The following is a 21,900-nucleotide window of genomic DNA, read 5'->3' on the forward strand; positions in this document are numbered from 1 at the left end:
TGTAAAAAATGACTTGTAAAATATATGCTGTGTGCAGTTTACAGAGATGTTTGTTAGATGTTATAGTATGACTGCTTAGTCTCATACAATATATTCTAGACTATGCACTGACAAAACATAAAACATAATCAAACACTTTGTTGAAGACATTGTAGCCCCTTGAAACACAAACATATGGACAAGTATGTTGACCAATTATGGTCATCTTGTTGTAATTACATTCCAGCAGCAGAGTGCTGAGATTCGGTCAAGGAGAAATATTTTGTCTCCTATTTCCCTGTCTCCTTACAAATATAATGTTTTCCTGTGGAAGAAAGGTAAATTTGGCAGAGGTTCTGGGGATTTTGACCCATTGAAACAGAAACAAAACTTCGTTAGCGTCTCTGCTTTATTTGTAAGAACTTATTCATCTTCACCCACACACTGATTTACCAATCCCATTCATCACCCTGTTTCACTTTTCTTTCACACTATCCTTTTCACGCATGAAAAGTATGACTGATTCATTTTCAAGTATCGCGTCTCTTTTCTTCTTCTTTGCATTCTCCATGTAGTTTTCTTGGAATTGTAGATTTCCACTCCAGCATCCCACTACACAATAATCTTGCTCCTACATTCTGGCAATATGTATTCTTTTGTTGATACATGTAGGTGTGCAATCCAGCATAGTTGTCATTCACACTTCCTCGATGACGTATCGTGGCTGAAGAAAATGGCATGCCCCAAAACCTTTTCTTGTTTTGCAATGAGGACTTACATTTGCTAAAAGTCTTCAGAAATCTTACATCAGGTGCCTTCTGTTGCATTGAGAAGAATAATAAGCTTAATTTTTCTCATTACATGCAGGAAATTATAATCTATCAAATGTAATGACATTAGTCTTCATTTCAATTGAAAGGAAGACGACTGCACTACTTTTGTGATGCTACATAAGTAGCGTTTAATATATAACCTTATGAACTTTTCGTCTATATCAAGGACTGATCCTGACAGACAACACTTTAATGGACAACAGCTAAAAGTGGAATGAATTAAAGGGGAATAGCAAAGGGGCCTCCTCGTACCTCCTAGGGCGTGCTCGGTGACACTCCTGCATAACCTCTCCAGTCTGTCGGTGATGTCGGGCTCTCCTAGGCTGTGGAGGGGTGTCTCCACCCTGGTCAGGGGTGGGTGCTGGGGTGAATAGGTGGGCGGAGTAGGCTGGGATGACCGTCGGTTGGGCGCCGACTTGGTTCGCTGCACCATGGAGTGGGCATTGCCTCCGAGGGACTATACAAACAGAATAGAAGAAAAAAGACAACCATTTTTTGAGGGACGGGCTTGCAGGTACACAATTTTTGTACACTGGAAATTGGGCAAAGCCATGAATATATATTTGCTATACTTACTCCCGTGGCTGACAGTACCTTGTAAACCTTTTTGTAGACATTCTTGCACTATAACATAATCTTAACAAGTAAGATACTATCATAATGTTGAAGAGGGTGATTTATTGACCACTGTCAGACGAGTATTGTAAAGTCTCAGGATTCTATGATTCTCGGAATTCCTGGTTACAGCCTAGCTTTGTCGTCTAGAAATGCAACACCCGTGTACCTCATTTTGGAGGTGAAAAACTTCCAAATTTCTGACACACCTCCTATGAATGTTATTTGTGCAAGTCTGCTGCATTTTGAATCATATGCTCTAAGAAAGTCACTATGAAAGAAAGAAAAAAAAAGTGAGATGGAGATTATGCCAGCTACAAAAGAGCTATTCTACATTTGTCTGGGACTGATGACTATGCAAGCTTGTTTCCTTGCTATTAAAAGTGTCATGTTTATAATCATTCGTCTTCATGCAGTCTTCTTGCCATGACCTTTCCTGCTTAGACTACACATGATATTTATGAGATTCATAAGACATGAATACACATGTATTGAATCAATTTGATAAACTCAACAAAGATATCAAATACACCTCATAACAGATCAATGGATACATAGATAGATAGACAAGATAGATAGATAGAGAAAAAAGGAAAAAAAGAGAAAAAAACAGTCTCTTCTGAATATTAGATAAATAATCAAAATGACAGATCAAAGTGAAACAACATGAAAAACAAATCTAGCATCTGAAAGTGATTAATTGCATACTAATGTCTTATTTTTCCTGTTAGATTCAAAGAAAAGAAAGCAAAAGCAATTAAAACTTCAAAGAATGTACATTTCGCAGAACAGAACTTTATGAAAATAAATGTCTCTCTGTTTAAAGAAATAGACTTGTATTTTGACAGAGCAGGGAAAGTATGGAAAGTGAAATTCACATCTATAGGAAAAAACAACTTTTCGCTTATTTGTCTTTTTACACAATAGCTCTATGGTTATACACGAGCTACTGAAATGTTAGGAAGTGCACAAAAATACCTATCACGTATATCATCGCCAAACGAGCCATCTTGGGAAGACCCCAACATTGTAAAAAATCCCTGGATCTCATTCATCCCTTTATACTTCTTTTGTTCCATGCAATTTGCAATCATATGTTTTTATATCAGCAACATCAGAGACAGGGAAAAGGGATCATATCCCTCCAAGAAACGTTATCAAAAGTCAGTGACTTCACGTTAGCCACAAAGGTCAGAACTGCATCCATAAATTCCACCTCTAATCTCATTCCTTCATCTCTATAAGACTCATCACTGCATAAGATTCATGTTTCAAGTCATTGAAGTATGTTTCTGTGGGCAATTCTTTTACAAAAGAGTCCAAATGAGATGAGAGATAGATACCCATCCCCCATCTCCCACTTTCTATTTCACTTCATTCTACTTTTAAAAACTTGCATTGTCATACAGCATCAACATAATGAATGTGTTTACAACTGCAGGAAAGTGGTCAATCTTTATATGTGTACATTACATTATTTTGGTCGTGATTTACCCACACACACCCCTTCAGATGTAGATACACCAAGACTTTCATTATTCCAGGAACAGGGAAATTTGCAGGCTACCAGCAAGCCGACAATCTCAACCCACGGAAATGTGGATGGGATTGAAGCCTTTTGCTAGCACCAAAGGAACTGACACAGATCGGACATAAATGGGCATCATTACTCATATTGCAACCCCTACTTCATAAACAAAGAGGAAATCGGCGAGATACTCATCACTGAAAGCCACCAACCAAGTTCCACTTCCATGCAACACCACAGGGGAAAAAAAAAAGTTTGATGACCCGTGGAGTACGCCGATCATGTGCCGGCCGTACATCGTAAGGCCCACTTCCCGTTTCACCCTCAAATATAGAAGGTGGCCCCCTGTTGGCTTCCTGTCATACATAGTCATCTGAGTTCACAGTGGTACCATCCCCTGCTTTAAGAAAATGTGGACTGTCCCCTAGTCCGATCAAATCCTTCTTTCACGCCATTTCTCTTTCTTGTGAGGCGATAATTATAATGCTTCTCTGAAGCATACTTTATTTTTCATGTACAGACAAAAATATATACCATTATGAATTTATGACTATAGAAATTCAGCCATCATACCCTAAAAATAATTCACCTCTCCCACCCTCATCCTAATGCATAAAACAATAGCAACAACAATAATGCCAAAACATGCTCTGAAGGGCTAGTTTTCCCCTGAAATCTTGTGTTTGTTTTTGGAAAGTCAGCAAAAATGAGTGGCAGAAATAAACAACACATTGAAAACCTTGGCTTTAAGTTCTCAAGGCTACAATGAGCAGACATGAACAAGTGATGGCAAGATGCCTGTTTGTCCTATATTTACAATACTGACACCATCACATGTCACAGTGTTGTGAAGTGCTTGGTAAACTATTTAAACTTCTGCAGATCTTGCAGACTAATGAATTAATCCTGATGAAGAAATTGCAACAACAACAAAATGTACTCTCTGGGGCTGGGGGGCTTTTCTTTAAATTCAAATGGCGTTGGATCTTGCAAACTGGAGGCAACCTCAAGGCAACTTTGTTGGTTGACAACCCAAAACCTCACGCACCATTTGTCATTCCAAACCACAATTTCCAGCATCCTCAGAGGTGATAAGTCATTTTTTCTTCCTAGCCATAAACAAAGCAATGACAAATCCATCTTGTCATTCCTTTTTTTCCCTTCCTCTTTTTTTTTTCCTTAAATAACCTGAAAAAGTAGTGGAAAGTCCAAACAACACCTGCTCCACATTGTCTCAGTGATTGCCCTCTCTCCCACATGTTTAGGAAAATATATTATAGCAATCTAGTTTCCTAAAGTGGTGGTGATGGGGGGGGGGTGGGTCTTGATGGAGAAAGGCTAATCTGTTGTTGCATCAGCAAAGGCTCTGTCAAATAATTATCACTGTACACACAAGACAATAGTGGCACCCCACAATTGATTGCAAATTTGTTATTACCTGAACCACAATTATTCCTGAAAATTTATCAACCAGGATATTAAATGCTGATGAGCTAGGTTCAAAGTCTAGCCATCACAGATTACATGATAATCAAAGACTAATCATTTCAACGATTCAACAATATACACTTGTACCTTGTATTTTGTAAGGTACATGTACAATGGAAGCACCAGGTACCATTGTCAGAGGATTGCCACATTTCAGCTGAGAACAAAATAGTAGTGAGGAAGATGTGGCAGAGGTTCATATTCATCAGAGGTTTGACGAGCAAAAATATAAAAAGGGGAAGTAGTCCTCTTCAAAAATTTTCTCAACTTTGAAGACAAAATTTGCTAGAGGGCAGCGTATCATATCTGACTTGTTACATGTATGATACAGCTGAATGTATAGACAGCCACTGCTTACTTGATATGAGAAAAGAATAGTCCTAGGCGATTTCTTTCTATCCTTATGAACATTTTATGTATCTTCCAGCACTTATGGATAAATGGGCCTCCTACATGATGGCTCTATGTGCCATGTGTGCCACACCAAACACTATTCTGAGACCGCAATTAATGACTTTTTTTTTGAGAGTGTTTATGCTAGAAATGCTAGTACAGCAAAGTTGTGGACAAAATTGCAAGCTTTGGCTGCAATGTGAATTTTCTGACAAAGTTATGGCTATATTTCTTGCAAATGGCCTGTATTCAAAACCTAACCCTAAAACAGGCACACAAAATTGTAACCTTCGTCATGATTGCACACACTTTCAGGAATAGGTCTTGGAGGAGGCATGACTTTTTGAAGACACAACTTCAACAGAAAATAAGAATCTACTTGAAAAATCCCTGTGAAACAATGCTACACTGTATTCAGTCACCACACACCACAAGCTTTATGTGTGAGGAATAGAATCGCAAGTGATGCTCTCAATGTACGGTGGCATATTGTGATTTATCGATCGGTTTGTGCACAGCTGTGTGTTTGAGTAAATATGCAAAGTTGGCAAGCTGTCCATCAAGTAGGGTGTGCAATCGTGGCACACAATGTCTTAGGTAAATGATGCAAAAGGCACTCTTGCTCTTCAAAGAACCCCTTTGAACACCCCTTTCCAAGGAATCTAGTACTTTCAACAGTGAAACCTCTCCATACATGGCAGACCCTCCCTGAGCTAAGGAAGCGCCGCCCCGCCCTGCTGCCATGACTCATGCCACGTGGGCAGCTCCTCCATCTTGGAGAGACACGCTTGTCACATGACAGCCCACGGAAGTCATGTGACTGCCAATGTCACCTGTTTGTCATCAACAAGAGTTGCCTGGGGCTACTTGCGGCTGAGATGTGGCGAATGAGGCAGCCTTGATGGTAATCAAGTGGGGCTTGGACCCCAATAAGAGGATAATACAAGGACGCACTCAGACTACTTCATTTTCTGTTAGGCAGCACTACTGAGAAATGCTTGGCCAAAATCATGTTAGAGTTATCTCTGCTGTATGACTGTCTTGATGGTTTTTTTTTCCCCCCATTTCATATAAACTTTATCAGAGCAACTGCCAAAGAGAGGTTGCAACAACCTAAATCTGAATACACAGCAATAAAAACACAGACAGAATAAAGAGAGATCAAACTGTATTTTCTGAAAAGCATTCAAAGTTTTGGTCATCATTTAACTCGGGTCTGTTCCCTCCATAAGCAGGATTCTCTTTCTTTGCGTAGATTTTATTCTCTTTACTTCACAGCAGCCATGATGTAATCCACTTTGGATCACAACATCCAAACAGTCTTCTTTCTCTGACACTGATAGATGCAAGTATTTACAAGATGTCTGATCTTGAATACTGAGTAGGTTACATGACTGTCAGTTCCAGCACAACCATGTACACGTATGCGTTCTTTTAGCAAAACATGCGACCCTGCAATCGCAAGTAAGTTTGCAAACAAAGCTGGCAAGTTTCTTGTGGACGCTGACCTTCTCCTAAAATGAGGAAGTACGGCTTTGTTTTGCATCATTGGTCTGCACATTAAATGACAGCCCAGTTTAAAACGCCCATGAAACCTCTTATTACTAAAGCCGCATGTTGATGCTTGGACCACTTCTCACTATTACATGTCTGTACTACACGAGGTCACTAGGGGTGTCAAAATCCTGGTTTGCAAATCACTATCAGCACTTCTGATGGGATTTGCAGAATATGATGCTTGAAAGACATTACATATGGACATACACACAAAATAAAAGACCCAAACAAATGATGATCACACTGCGAAATGGATATTATGAGAGAGTTATGATTTTCACAAATACAACTGATAGATTCTCAAGGCATAAAAGCATTGAAAGCAGCCAATAATAAGAATATGGAGAAGACTGCTAGCAATCAGCATACCCCCCCCCCCCAAAAAAAAGAAAGAAACATCTTAAAAGAGTAGATACTGTCATCGATACTTCCCACCTAAAGACAATAAACATTACCTACATGTCAGGGGATGCAACATTTTGTGATGTAAATTTTGTGAATATTAGGCAACTAGAATAAGAAAACAAAAATCCATGAAAAATATGTTGTAAGCAGTAAATCATTAAAGGGAAGGTAAACCCAAAGAGCAATGTGGATTGAGTGAAAGCAGCAACATTAGTAGAACACATCAGTGAAAGTTTGAGGAAAATCGGACAATCGATGCAAAAGTTATGAATTTTTAAAGTTTTGGTGTTGGAACCGCTGGATGAGGAGACTACTAGAGGATATGATGTATGAGTGGACAACAATACAAAGAAAATATAAAGGAAATTCAACAAAAATTCACTTTTCTAGAATTATGAAAGAGCAGTGGACCAACCGCTTTCAGAAAGCAGGGGGAATAATTGCTACCCTTAACATATGTCAATATCAAGTTGATGGAATTTGTAATTTTCATGAAAAATTGATTTTTGTAGTTTTTTCTTTATATTTTCTTGGTATTGTTGTCCACTCATACGTCATAACCTCCAGTAGTCTCCTCATCCAGCGGTTCCAACATCAAAACTTTAAAAATTCATAACTTTTGCATCGATTGTCCGATTTTCTTCAAACTTTCACTGATGTGTTCTAATAATGTTGCTGCTTTCACTCAATCCACATTGTTCTTGGGGTTTATCTTCCCTTTAAGGAACTATTCCAGTTCTGGCTGTTCATGCTTAAATTTCTACAGTCTGGATTTTTCAAAGTTGATTCATGCTACTGAATAATTGTCTTCCCTTGACCTCAGAATCACTGGATAATAGAGTAATAATGACTGCGGAATATTACATTTTGCAATTTGGAACCTTAATTTGTTGAAGGGGTATGATCCTAAGTGATGGACTCCCCTCTCATGATTTTTTTTTTCCTTGTTTGGAAATAAGAGTGACTCTTCATATCATTTAATGGCAAAGAGGTTTTGGCAGGTGCGCCCATCTAAACCCTGGTAACTGAAGGAAATGGCGCTGGTTTTGGTCCCTTGACTAATCCACGGGGCAGAACACACTTGTTCAAGTTCTAACCTCTGGTTACTCACCACACAAGCCCACACTCACCTGTCTAGGATAAGCGAAGAAAATATAAATTTGCTCAAAAGCTGTACTTACAAAACACACGAACACACACACAAACCCCTACCTTATACCTTGCCAACCCAGGAAAGCTTCTTAGATTGTCTTCTGTTGAAGCAAAAGTCTATCAAATTTTCTTGTTCTGCTTCTCCATTTCTTCCTTCTCCCCCTCCCCCCCCCCCCTTTCTTAATTTTTTTATTTTGGGCCATTCATTCTTTGGCCATGATGGACAAATCTAAGCTAAAAAGAAGTTTGTTGCCATTCATCCCAGAAATCAAAGCACGGGAGGCATTGGAATATATGTACTTTAGCAGGTAGCTCACATAAAACAAAAATTCAAAGTAACAACTTTTTACATGTCACCGCTTAATTGGAAACCTTTTCACTGCTGTAATCTGGACAAATTTTGGCTGAAACACTTCCTTTGTCCATCACTAATGTCTAAAAATGAAAGTAAGTACTTAGAAATAATAATAGAAATTTCATTTCTCTACCAGAATAGTTATTTTCAAACCAACCCCAGATAGATTTTGCCGATTGCACAGTCTAATCATGCACAGTAGGACCTAGTGCTGGTGGTCATATCGAGCATCGTCAGCATCTATTCTCGAATGTACTTCCACTTTATACCACCCCTTCAGTGCAAGAATGGAGAGTCACCTTACCCACACGCGGCCCATACTCTACCTCTTTGTGCATCTGTATGTGCAGTGTGCGTGTGTTTGTGAACGGGGGTGTGTGACAGACAGCGTAAGAAGGCAGGTTGAATATGGGAAAAATGTCTTTGTTACTCATTAAGTGCCATAATGTGCATGTTGCTTTACCTTGAATGGTGTGACTGAAACATGTTCAAGTTGGCAGTGCTGCCTCTTTCTCTGCATTGGCAGGGTCATAGGCATCGTTACTTCATATAATGTACTGTGAACTCTGAAAACGGTTACTTTGTGAATCAATATGAAGATTTGTTTAGGTAATGCATCAATCAGACTTCTGTGTCCTTTTTGCCCGCGTTTTGTGTCTGCGTGTCATAGCCCATGATATTGTGTGCTTATTGCTGTGGATATCAGTGGGTTTAAAACCTGTAAATGGTTTTGTGTAATGTCCACATACTGGGCTTCATGTTGTGTGGTTTGCATGAGCCAATATCAGCCATTGCTTGAGCGGGAGCCCTGCTTAAATCGGAGAAAAACTTGTCTCCCGACCCCTCCCGATTAAGCAGTGACCACTGTAATGGAAAAGTTGTGAGCCTGTGAGCCTAGCATCTGCAGAATCTGTACACATCACCGAAATGGGTACAGTCTCCACCGTGACTGCAGCACAGTTAATTGAATCTATGGCATCATGGCTGGTCTCATTTTGTCAGGGAATTGAACTCGGGCACACCTCACTTGAAAACAAACATTGGCCTTGGCACCTGGCTAGAAGAAGACCATTTCTCCCTTCTGTTTTGACTGACCCCCCCCCCCCCCCTCCTCCCCGCCCCCTCCCTGTTCCATACCTGTCTGTGGTGGAGATACATGTTGCTGCCAGGGGTTTGCCTGTAGACAGGGCTAGTGCTGCACAGGCTGTTCATGGACAGTAAGGGGTTGAGGTGGGGCTGTGTCAGTTGGCCGTACGGCTGCCCGCCGACCGGTCTCCGCACACCGACGGCCACCCCTGAGCTTGGGGTAGTGTGCTCACGGAAGGCTGTTGGGTAGTGGCTCCAGCTGCAGTAAGAGAAAATGCTATCTTTAGTACTGGTACATTGCCTATGTGTCATGAATCTCACAGTTGTCAGTGAGACTCATGTTCTTTTGTTTCCATCCCCTTTTTGTTTTTTCACGATGGAAATGCAATTCTTTGAGTTAATGCAACTTCAACCTAACACAATAACTACTAATAAGCATCCAATACAGTCCCACATATATGTCATATATTTTGTGGGGGTTTTATTTTTGTGAATTTTGCGAGTCGGGTACTATTTGCGAATCTAACAATATGCCAAAATATAACCTACCGTGATCCTGACATGAATGCAACGTGTAAGTGTTCTACTATTAATTCTATTACTAATATGGCTTCTCTTATTTGGGGGTCTTTAACCTTTAACTTTACACATTCTGTGACAGTGTGGTTAAATACTGGAACAATGAATTTTCAATCTGCTTCACCCTTAGGGTCATCACTGCAGCCTCATCCAACAATATCAAAATGGTTTTGGTAAAACTTTTGATGATTTACCTTGAGAGCAAATGGCAACCCACTACAGGATCTCAATGACTAACATTTCCAGAATAGAATGAATGCTGCACTGTTTCCTGTTTGTACAATTATCTCTTCCACCCAACGAAACTTTCCACCTCCAAAACCTTTCTATCAACACCGTCAATGCACAAAATGTGCATAATATGCACTATATGACACAGATGCAAAAAGCTGTAGTATCTCTCTCACTTTCATGTCTATAATAATGCCAATCATACATTAGTGTATACTGTATTACAGTTGCTGACATAAGAACCTGTCTCTCTTGACACAAAGCTGTTGATGCAATGTCAGTGAGCAACTATTCGTAAGTTTGCTAAATGAAACCTAAAATATAACATACACTGTACAACAAAAACGAATAGTACAGAGCATTTTTCCCCCCTTTTTGGTGTCAATTTTATTAAATCATCAAGACTATGGATACCCTGTGCACTATCAAGGTTAAGCGCACCAATGCTCTGACATTTCAGCACAGACCAATTTACTTGAGAAACAAAGAAAACATAGAAATAAATACATATCTAAAAATACAACACTATCATCTGTCACAGACTTTTGTGACTAAAATAAAATCCTCATGGTAGAATTTGTAATGCATCAGTACATGATGGTGAACATGTCCACATGACTCACAAGTTGAGAATTTGTTTTATTTGCAACTTCCTCATCAAAGTGCGCATTACCTCATAATTTTGTATTGTGAAGTGTGTACTGAATGTGTGTGTGTGTGTGTGTGTGTGTGTGTGGGTACAATCATCACAGAAAGGACAGAGCACGCAATTTTTACTTTCGGGGAGGAACAACTTACAAGACCGCTCGTGACAAGACACTAACTATGTTTTACAATTCACCTTGAGCTTATTTTGAAAGACAAAGTCATCCAAGTCATTGTTTGGTAAAATGCTGCTGACCCAGGAAAAATACAAGAACGGGCATGAATCATGCAGCCAACAATAAATTAGTGGATATCTAGGATATCATAGTACAGGGGAATCTCGTTGTAACAAGGATATAAAAAACCATGACAATCAACTTGTTATGTCAGGTTTCTCACTATATCTGGGTATAAAAACAATGAAACAGAGAGAGTTGGGGCTGCAAAATCACCTCGTTATAAGAGGGCTTTGTTGTGTCTGACCTCTGTACGACAATGTTTCACTGTATGTTCATGAAAAGTGTAGGTCAAAAATAAGAAAATCAATATGAGCAACAAATTAAAAAAAAATTAAACACAAGACTTGGAAATACAGCAGATAGAAAAAAGTACAGAATTTGTCAGTTGTTGTTATAGAGAACACTTTGTTTACTTGCTGTCAAGTACAATGTATATGTATGTCATTTTGTGCTTTTGTGGCAGTCACTGCAAAAATAATAACACATAGCACACATCAACTACTACAACTTCCAAAAATGCTACTTACTTGCGCTGTTGTTTGCTGTCCAAGGAGGCTTTGCGCGTGTAGGGGTGCGGGCTGAACTTTTGGCAGTTCTTCCGCCACGAGAGCAGCTTGCTCTTCTGGGCGGCAGTGAACGCCTCGTGGTTGTAGCACTTGTCCAGAAGCTGGAGGTACTGGGTGATGATCTCCTCGTGCGGCCGCGGCGACATCAGGAGCTGGGTGCACACTGGGAGGCAGAAAGGGGAGGAATGACAGGAAGGTGGGTAGCTGGTCGCTGAGAGGCATTTGTCTCTTAACCCTAAAAAGACTGGGCTATTTTGGTAGCTCGAAAGACTGGGGGGGGGGGGGGGGGGCTAAAGGGCCCCCCTTAAGCTCTCGGCCGTGGATCGCGCGATCGCCGCGGAAATTTGCACAATGGTAGTGTGCGATGCAATCTACAAGATCGTATATTCAAATTTTACTAAATAATCTTCTTTTACTTTATTTTGATTAATTATGCTAATTCATGCAAGAAATCAGACTCTTTGATCTAAATCACTAAATAAAACTCCAAAAGTGTTCATTTTTGGTCTAATTATTCTTTGTGGCATTCTTAGCAAATGTACTTGAAAAAAAATTCGGTATCAAAATTAATTTCTTATTTATTTTATTGTTTTATGAATTTCTTATGTATTTCTTTGTTTTTTCGACCTTTTGTTTTTGTTGTTTTTTTAAACAAAATTTGTGGCAGACACTTTTTGAAGCATAATACTCCTAAAACAAATTAATCTTAGCCATTGAGAGGAAAAATAAGCATATTTATATGAACCATGTGAAAGAACTCAATTTGCATTGACTTTGTACACAAAATCACATTTTTTGAGCCATTTTCGGCCTCACGAGCATGTACAAAAAGTTATGTAACTTCAGAACCGTACCCCCGGGTGTCACAAATTTGGTGTCAAAATGTGCGGAAAACTCGAAAGAAAAAAGTCATAGAACATCGCGGCGAGAGCATTGCGTGTTGCAGAGTAATCGCGCGAAATGTCGGGGGGGGGGGGCCTGGGGGGGCCTTTTAGGCCCCCCCCCCAGGGGGGCCTTTTAGGCCCCCCCCCCCAGTCTTTTTAGGGTTAAACCGATCATATTCAAAACGCCACTGTATTTACATCAAAACACACATGTTCAAAGGAGAGTGGAACAATGCATTTACACTGCCAAGAAATATATCTACAAGTGGATGAGACATGATTTCTTACATAGGAAAAGAAGAAGAACAATCCGTAATCACATTCTGGTTGCACACATTCACAAGTTTGCAAAGATTACAAACTGTAAATAACACATGAATATGCATTTTATGTATTCTACTACTTTATGAGATGTTTTCAGACTGACGTTGTTTGCAAATCCAAAATTTTTCCACCCTGTAAAAATCACAGTACAGTGACAAGATATAAAGTATTCATGTTTCCTTCACTATAAACTTTGTATACAATGTATACAGTCAGCACACATACAGTTGTATACAACACTTTGTATACGTGTACACACGCAAAGACACACAGACACTTCTCTAATGCTGAGGTATTTCAAAACCATGTAGCACCAGTACAGTTTACCTTTCCTTCTATTGAAAGATATATAATATAGTTTTTTTATTTCAGTACCCTCAATATAACTTCTCTTTTGTAACATAGTCAAAAATATTTTTCAAGGTAGCTAAATCATAGAAAAACCGCATGCATGATTTTTCACATTTCGCTCTGTAATGTCAGCTACTTCAATGAGCAAACGATCAATCAAATGGAGAAAAATTTCTCAGTGCTAGTATACTCGAGGTACTTGGACTGTAATTCCCCAGCAATAAGGCCACAGCACCATATAAGCTGCATTACCAATATTGGTAATTAAAAAAAAGAAAGAAAGAAAAGTGGCAAATTTGGTAGCCCATCACGAATTTTTAGTGGCCCCTGGGCCACAGCTAATGTTGAGCACTGGGAAGATATACCTGGAGGAAAGAAAGCAAGGACTTTGTAAAACAAAACAAAAACAAAACAAAACAAAAACAAACAAAAACAAACAAAAACAAACAAAAACAAACAAAAACACACAAAAACAAAACAAAACAATACAAAACAAAAACCCACACACACACAGATACAGAGAGAGAGAGAGAGAGAGTGAGAGGGAAGCATGGTAGCACATGAGAGGATAAACATCTTTGTAGGGAAAACAATGCCACACACTATCATGGAGATGTGTACATGTTTGAGTGGTAACAACATATGTGGACAAAAATGTTCCCATGATTTCAGGATTAGATTCCTGTATGTTTATATCCTGTTATGAAAGCCTCTGGATGCGGTCACTGGCTGCACACAGTCACGAGACATCCAACTCGGATCAGTCACGGTTTCGTTTAACCGAAATCCACCAGGCCTCGCAGTATCCATATTTTTTTTCGTGGCGCGACACACATTCTTCTATGCCACGTCTCTGCTTAAAAAAAAAAACCCCAAAAACAAAACAAAACAGAAATACACTTGACAAGTGGGGAGGGGAGAGTAGGAATGGGGTTGCTCAAGGAATCGTGGCATCATGGATAGGAAACTCATAAAATTAATTCAGTCTGGGCTAATACATTACATCCACAATGCCTTGGCACTGCTCCCATGAAGGTCTAAAAAAGGAAGTGACCAAACTCTATGCGAATTCAGGAAAATAGTGCAGTCACACTTGAAATTATCATTAATGAAGAGCAAGAATCTCCACCAAAAAAAAAAAAAAAAGAGTGGGGGGGTTAAAGAGGATAGAGGGGGAGAAACTTGGAAGTATTCTGAATTGGCGTAGATGTACGTACAATGTACATCGAAGATTACTACGGGCATGGCAGGACAGACTTCCTCATATCCCTTGAAATGATGTCGCATTCCCGAAACAATGCTTACTATAAATGCCGCCTAAGGACATTGAGTTTTCAATTTTGGTTACTTACTCATGCTACAATCATGTGCATTGGCACAACAGATCACTATCTACACTGTAATACAGAGTTGTCAATTGTATCAAGCATGTGCAAAAATGTTAAAACAAACAAAAACAAAACAAAATCAAAACAAAAAGAAGACTCTGCAAGCTGCAGAGCTGTCAATATTAAAGTGTCACTCCAGGAACAACCACTCAATATCTCATGTGAGGAAATTAATATCAATTCTTTACAGTATATCCTGTCTTTTGCATTCTAAAGATGGCGGAATACATACTGTACAATGCTCTTCCAATACATGAAAACCCACAACTACCCAAGTTCTGAGAAACCACATCCGTAATTGCTGTTTCACTTCTGTTTCCTAAGTGTCACAAGTCCAAAAGACGTTTTGATAATGACAATGATGATAACAATAATACACTTGAGGTCGGTTAGGGCTTTAAAACAGCTTATTTGAATTATGACCTAAATGTCAGTAACCATAATCGATTTCATCTATTAATACTCAGATGCAAAGGCAAAAAAAAAAGGAGACAAACATGCAACAAAAAAAAACCACAAACAAACAAACCCTGAAAAACAGGTAAACAAAAAGGAACTTTGTTTTAAAAAAGCAAACTAGAAATATGAAGTCACATTCTCACTGAGAAAAACATATTCTCGATCTATCAATGCCGGTCAGAAAATATTAGTTCATGTATCAGTTGGAAGTTTAGGACTAATGGGTATCAAACAGAAAAAAAAAAGTGGGGGGGGGGGGGGGAGGTGGTGGCTTCAAAGTCGTGATTGAGATAATACAATGTAGAACCCCAATCTGTCTGTCTGTCTGTCTGTGTTTGTATGTACTGAATGAATCTGCATGAGCTACGTGTAGACAGGATATGCCTCATCTGCAATCAAAGCAAAGCAATCTCCCAATCATGCCACTTCTCAGGGAAGATCCTTTCATATTAGTTTCTTCTTTTGCCTTTGGCGGGGATCTGTTGCACAATGAGCAATGTTTAGGACTCGGCATCTCAGGAGCAAAAGGCTGTTTGGACACCGCAAACAAGTTAATGTAATAGCTCACATGAAAGCACTGTAGACCTCTGAAATATATGGCAAAGTGCAATACAGTATTTAGAAAAAAATTCCTTTTCTGCTTTTTAAAGAAGTGCTTTTGTTCTTTACTTTTTATATCGAACAGAAACCTGTAAGACCAAAGAATTTGAAATTTTTCTTACACAGTCAAGACTTGTACCAACCCTGATAAAATGACAGTAAGCCTGTAAGTTATTGTGGAAGCAGTGGGATATTCACATTTTAATACTGACTTCAGCCATTTGATAATCTTTCAAATGAATAATAATAATAATGAAACAAGAGACCCGCGGGTCTAGCGCTCACCTGAGTATCGCAAGTTCACCTTTCACGCAGTCACTAATCTAAATTATTCACAGCTCTACCAAAATTTGACCAGGCATTCTCAAGTAGAAGATGAAAATGTACAATAAGGGCCCAATTTTTTTAAGATTCCTTAATTTGGGGGGATTGGGGCCCCCTGGGGCCCTCTGGGTGGGGCATGGTGCCCATTTTGATAAATTGAGATCCTAACCCCCTAGGGATGCTACCTGCCAAGTTTGACAAAAATCCATCATGAGGTTTTCAGGAAGAAGATGAAAATGTACAATTCAGGCCCCCATTTGGACCCTTCCAGCCACCCCCCCCCCCCCCCCCCCCCCCTACCCAAGAGGGGCACCCCTGGATCTCCTATGAACAAACTTGAAACTACAGTCATTAATGTACTCACTCATAGTATTATCTCAGCTCTATATATAACTTCTGATTCTAGAGAAGATTTATAAAGATTCCTTCATTTGGGGGATTTGGGACCCCTGGGGGCCCCCTGGGTGGGGCATGGTGCCCATTTTAAAAAATTGAGATCCTAACCCCCTAGGGATGCTACCTGCCAAGTTTGGTGAAAATAGGTCATGGGGTTCTCAAGAAGAAGATAAAAATGTACAATTTAGGCCCCATTAGGACCCCTCCTCACCCCCTCCCTCCCCTGGGTCCCAAGGGGGGCACCCCTGATTCTGCCATGAACAAACTTGAAATTACAGTCATCAATGTACTAACTCATAGTATTAACTTAGCTCTATCACTTCTGGTTCTAGAGAAGAAGATTTTTGCGGATATTCCTTAATTTTGGGGGGTTTGGGCCCCCTGGGGGCCCCCTGGGTGGGGCATGGTGCCCATTTTAAAAAATTGAGATCCTAACCCCCTAGGGATGCTACCTGCCAAGTTTGGTGAAAATGGGTCATGGGGTTCTCAAGAAGACGATGAAAATGTACAATTTAGGCCCCATTAGAACCCTTCCCCACCCCCCCTCCCCTGGGTCCCAAGGGGGGCACCCCTGATTCTGCCATGAACAAACTTGAAACTACAGTCATCAATGTACTAACTCATAGTATTAACTTAGCTCTATCACTTCTGGTTCTAGAGAAGAAGATTTTTACAGATTCCTTAATTTTGGGGGGTTTGGGCCCCCCTGGGGGCCCCCTGGGTGGGGCATGGTGCCCATTTTAACAAATTGAGTTCCTAACCCCCTAGGGATGCTACCTGCCAAGTTTGATGAAAATCGGTCTTGGGGTTTTCAAGAAGAAGATGAAAATGTAAAAAGTTTACGCACGACGCACGACGGACGACGGACGACGGACGACGGACGACGGACGACGGACGACGGACGACGGACGACGCACGACGCACGACGCACGACGCACGACGGACGCCGGACGAAGGGCGATCGCAATAGCTCACTTGAGCCTTTGGCTCAGGTGAGCTAAAAAAAAAAATGCCTCGCTTCTTCCTTTCCACCTAATTTAGAGAACATACTGATATACATTTTTAACCAGACAGACAGCCTGAAAGCATAATGTGTTCTGCTCCTTTGGTGCCCCAGCCAAACAACAACAACAACAACAACAACAAAACAAAACAAAATACAACAACAAAACAAAACAACAACAACAACAACAATGACAGCAACCACAAAATATTTGGTGTTCAATAATGCTCCCAACTCCCCTTAACATTCTATAACAGCAATGTCATCACATATGAAGCACAACTACAGAAATAACCCCAGCATTGAAACTTCCCAGGTAACTGGATGAGTACACAGATCTGGGCTGGAATATAATTCTCATAATGTTTGCAACATTTAGACCAGTATGTAAACAGGAAACATAAGTTTATTGTTTCCAGCACTTTTTCCTCATCATTCTCTCATTTCTTTCATCATTTGTATTTTGTTGAGCAGGTACTGTAGAAAGTCATGTGATGGAGGTAGAACAACAAAAATATTTATAAAGGAATCATCGAGTATTTTCATAACGCAAACACACTCTACCACAAAAATCATTATGAATACATTGTAGTCTATGAATCAGATGGAATAAATCAAAACTCCGAGTTGAACTGTTATTTGTACAATCCTCATAGATACCCGGTGTCAGTTTCTTCACTGTAAATATTCTGAGCGATGATCTCAGGTATATGTTTTATATATTTTACAAAAAATGCTTTCAAAGGACTTGAAATTGCATGTAGTTGTATAGTTTGCTTTTTGTTTTTTGCTTTATTTTAGCATGTTTTGTTTATATTTCTTTAATTCTATTCATTTTCATTCTAATTCATTCTTCTTTCTCATTGCCTTAGAATAACAATCATACTGCACCACTGACAATTCATTCCTCAAAACAATGCAATTTTTACTGAATGCCAGAAAAAAGAAAAGAAATGGGCAATCAACTCTTCTCTCGGGGGCTATATCTTTCAAGTATACAATGCAAGTGCATACATTATAATGAGTTTTCATGGTATACATTCCGTAAAGTCTCTAACTCAAGAGCCCCCCTCTCTCCTCCTCCTCCACCACCAACACTACTACCACCACACCCACTGGTCCCCGCAGTGTTTGTGCCATTTTACCAATGGATGAGGCAAAGCCAAAGGCAAAGGAAGAAGGACCCAGGAGGAAAAGTGTATTCCACATTTCTTTTTCTCGGTAACCTTCAGACACAATTGCTGTGTCCCAGTTTTCCAGCATTTTACAATGGCAGTCTCTCTTAGGAGTTGACAGAAAGACACACACACACACACACACACACACACACACACACACATACACACATACATACACAAATACACATTCACACAATCATAAATGCTCAATCAAGCAGGTGTACTATATCCCTTTGTGTTGATGGGTAGTTGCTCGATGGAAAACTAATGACAACACAGTGTTAGCTAAAGGAAGATAATGAAGAGTTCCTTTAACTCTAGGCTATACACTTGTAATTGTAATCCCCTCATCAAGACACTCTTTCTCTCTCACTCTCTCTCTCTCTGTCTTCCCCTCTCTTTTGCTTTTTTCTTTTTTTTACCTCTTATACAAACACACACACACACACAATACACACACAAAGTCTCGCATACAAACATGCCTCACAGAATCTAGAATTATTGTCATGCATATGAGAAGATTGATGATGGTGGGCGTATCTCAGCTTCCGGGTGCCAGACAAATATTCATGAGCTTACCCTTAGATGAGCTTTGTCGATACATCATCAGGGTGTTAGTTCTCAGATAATTTAAGCATCTTCTACACGTTAAGAATACAGCAATATGCAAAATAATGCACACAAAAAAGTCACACAAATAAAAGGTGATGCTCCAAGCACAAGAAATTGTCCTCAGAATGCAATACTCACTCCAATGCCATATTACTGCTTGGTGGTGTAAAAATGCAGCGCACTGGAGGAGTGTTGGCTATTTTTCCTAAGACATAATGAAAGCATCAAGGAGGTACTCACTTTTGCCCATAAACCTGGTGATCTGTCCCGGAAGGTCTCCTTCTGCCACGGGTTGGGAGCCCTGCTCCGTGTCTGAGGAGGAGAGACTGCTGTCCGGCCTCATGTCTCCCACCACCCCCGCAGGGTTTGGCCCGCTCTCCTCCAGTGACTTGCTGCCACCGCTGGTGCCGCTGCTGCTGCTGCCGCTCCGTAGCTCCTCGAGGTCGATGGCGCGGATCGGGGTGATCAGCATGTTCTTGATGTCGTTCAGGGCGTTCCTGAGGTTCTTTGCACTACCCGACGACATGATGTCCTTATAAAAGGAATAAAAACAATTTTTGTCAAAAAATAAAATACACAAGATATGTTATGACAGTTCTTCATTTTGTTTAAAGGGTGTGTACAGTTCTGGTCGAGGTGAAGATTTAGCTTTTAACGTTTTGTGAGATATTCAGAAACCACTCTATGAGATGTCAAAGAGCATGCAGTTCTAAGGGATATCAAAAGTTTATTTGATGAAAATCGGTTTTGAAATGGCTGAGATATCCAAAAACAAAGTGAAACAGAGAGATACTAATAAAGTTGGGGCATGTTGCCTTTTATTATGAGCACTTTTTTGGATATCTCAGCCATTTGAAAACCAATTTTCATCAAATAAACATTGAATCCTTCTTTAAATTACATGCTCTTTCATATTTCATAAGAGGCTTTTCATTATCTCACTTAGAAATGTTCAGAACATGAATCCCTACCTCAACCAGTACTGTACAGTCCCTTTAAGCACAAAGTCTGCAAAGAGAATTTATATTACAATTTCAGATATTTACAATGACCTCAACAAAAAGTCTGATGAAATAACTTTATTAATCTGTCTAGAGCTCAGTCAAGCCCACAACACTAGTAATGTATCCTTCAATGCCTGGCATCTCCACCTGTTATCTCAAATCTGAGATGCTTTAAACTTAGATTATTTTACCAACAATGGGACATTTTCCGTAATTCAAAAAGAGAGCTCTAAAATAAACAAGGAAAAGTAGAAATTACGCAGTGCGTAATATATGTCCCCGCCGGAAGTAGCATTTAGTAGCAAAATGTACAATATAGGTAAAAAGATGAAGGTCAAAGGTCAAAGAAGTCAAAGGTCAAAATTCTATGTAGAAGTTTTGAAGCCCTCACCTAGTGCCATCACATAAAGCAAACGGAATCGAAATTGGGTTAGAAATGGCGAAGGAGTAGCATTTGGTAGCAAAATGTACAATACAGGTCAAAAATCAAGGTCAAAGGTCAAAGAAGTCAAAGGTCAAAATTCTGTGTAGAAGTTTTGAAGCCCTCACCTAGTGCCATCACTTAAAGCAAACGGAATTGAAATCGGGTTACAAATTGCGAAGGAGTAGCATTTTGTAGCAAAATGTACAATATAGGTCAAAAATCAAGGTCAAAGGTCAAACAAGTCAAAGGTCAAAATTCTGTGTAGAAGTTTTGAAGCCCTCACCTAGTGCCATCACATTAAGCAAACGGAATCAAAATCGGGTTAGAAATGGCGAAGGAGTAGCATTTTGTAGGCAATGTACAATATAGGTAAAAAATCAAGGTCAAAGGTCAAAGAAGTCAAAGGTCAAAATTCTGTGTAGAAGTTTTGAAGCCCTCACCTAGTGCCATCATATAAAGCAAACGGAATCAAAATCGGGTTAGAAATGGCGAAGGAGTAGCATTTTGAAGCAAAATGTACAATATACAGTAGGTCAAAGGTCAAGGTCAAAGGTCACAACTGAAATTCTGTATAGAAGTTTCAAAACTCCCATGTAGTGCTATCATATAAAGCAAACAGAATCAAAATCGGGTTAGAAATGGCGAAGGAGTAGCATTTTGAACATTTTGATCACACACGGACGCACACACAGACGGACGGACGGACGGACGGACGGACGGACGGACGGACACACGGACGGACACACGGACACACACACGTACGGAGCCCGTTTCATAGTCCCCTGCTCGAACTCGTTCGGCGGGGACAAAAATACACACACACACACACACACACAAGTGAACATCCTTTGAAATTATCAAATTTCAAAATGATATAAAATTATCAAATTCATCAAAAAAAAAAATGGCCAAGCACAATTATACATCATGCAAAAATTGTCATATTTATACTTCAAAATGAATGCACTGTGAAACGTTAACATATTCATGTCAAAACCCACAGCAGTTTAGCAAAAACTCCATGCTGTTCCATGATCCATATGAAACAATTTGTGCTGTACAGCTTAGTTTTAAGCTTTTCACATTCACTCCAACAAGAGTGAATGGGATACGATTCCGAAAAGAGTAACCATCCTATTACTTGTACAAACAGATAAGTTGGAGTTGTTAAACCCTTCAAAAACAAACAAACAAGCATGACAACTCATAATTACTGAGCTTAAAAGTGATTAGCATACCAAACCTGGAAACAAGCAGTTCCAGTGACAATGGCCAAATTACCCATTTCCTATCACAACGTTG

At 39.7% G+C, this 21,900-nt stretch overlaps 1 protein-coding gene across 2 annotated transcripts in view; it reads right to left on the reverse strand.

Moving 5' to 3' along the window:
* Window positions 1–21,900, reverse strand: part of LOC139718254 (protein Smaug homolog 1-like) — a 71,105-nt gene that overhangs the window by 3,737 nt on the left and 45,468 nt on the right. For both annotated transcript variants that reach the window (XM_071629740.1, XM_071629739.1), the window contains exons 7-10: window positions 19,411–19,702; window positions 11,613–11,814; window positions 9,443–9,650; window positions 1,065–1,269 (exon numbers count right to left, since the gene is read on the reverse strand). In XM_071629740.1, coding sequence (XP_071485841.1) covers window positions 1,065–1,269; window positions 9,443–9,650; window positions 11,613–11,814; window positions 19,411–19,702 — 907 coding nt within the window. The remainder of the gene's footprint in view (window positions 1–1,064; window positions 1,270–9,442; window positions 9,651–11,612; window positions 11,815–19,410; window positions 19,703–21,900) is intronic.

The sequence above is a fragment of the Diadema antillarum genome, unplaced genomic scaffold (genome assembly GCF_040938485.1).
Source record: "Diadema antillarum isolate AM-2024a unplaced genomic scaffold, OU_Dant_1.0 scf00000091, whole genome shotgun sequence".
Taxonomy (NCBI): domain Eukaryota; kingdom Metazoa; phylum Echinodermata; class Echinoidea; order Diadematoida; family Diadematidae; genus Diadema; species Diadema antillarum.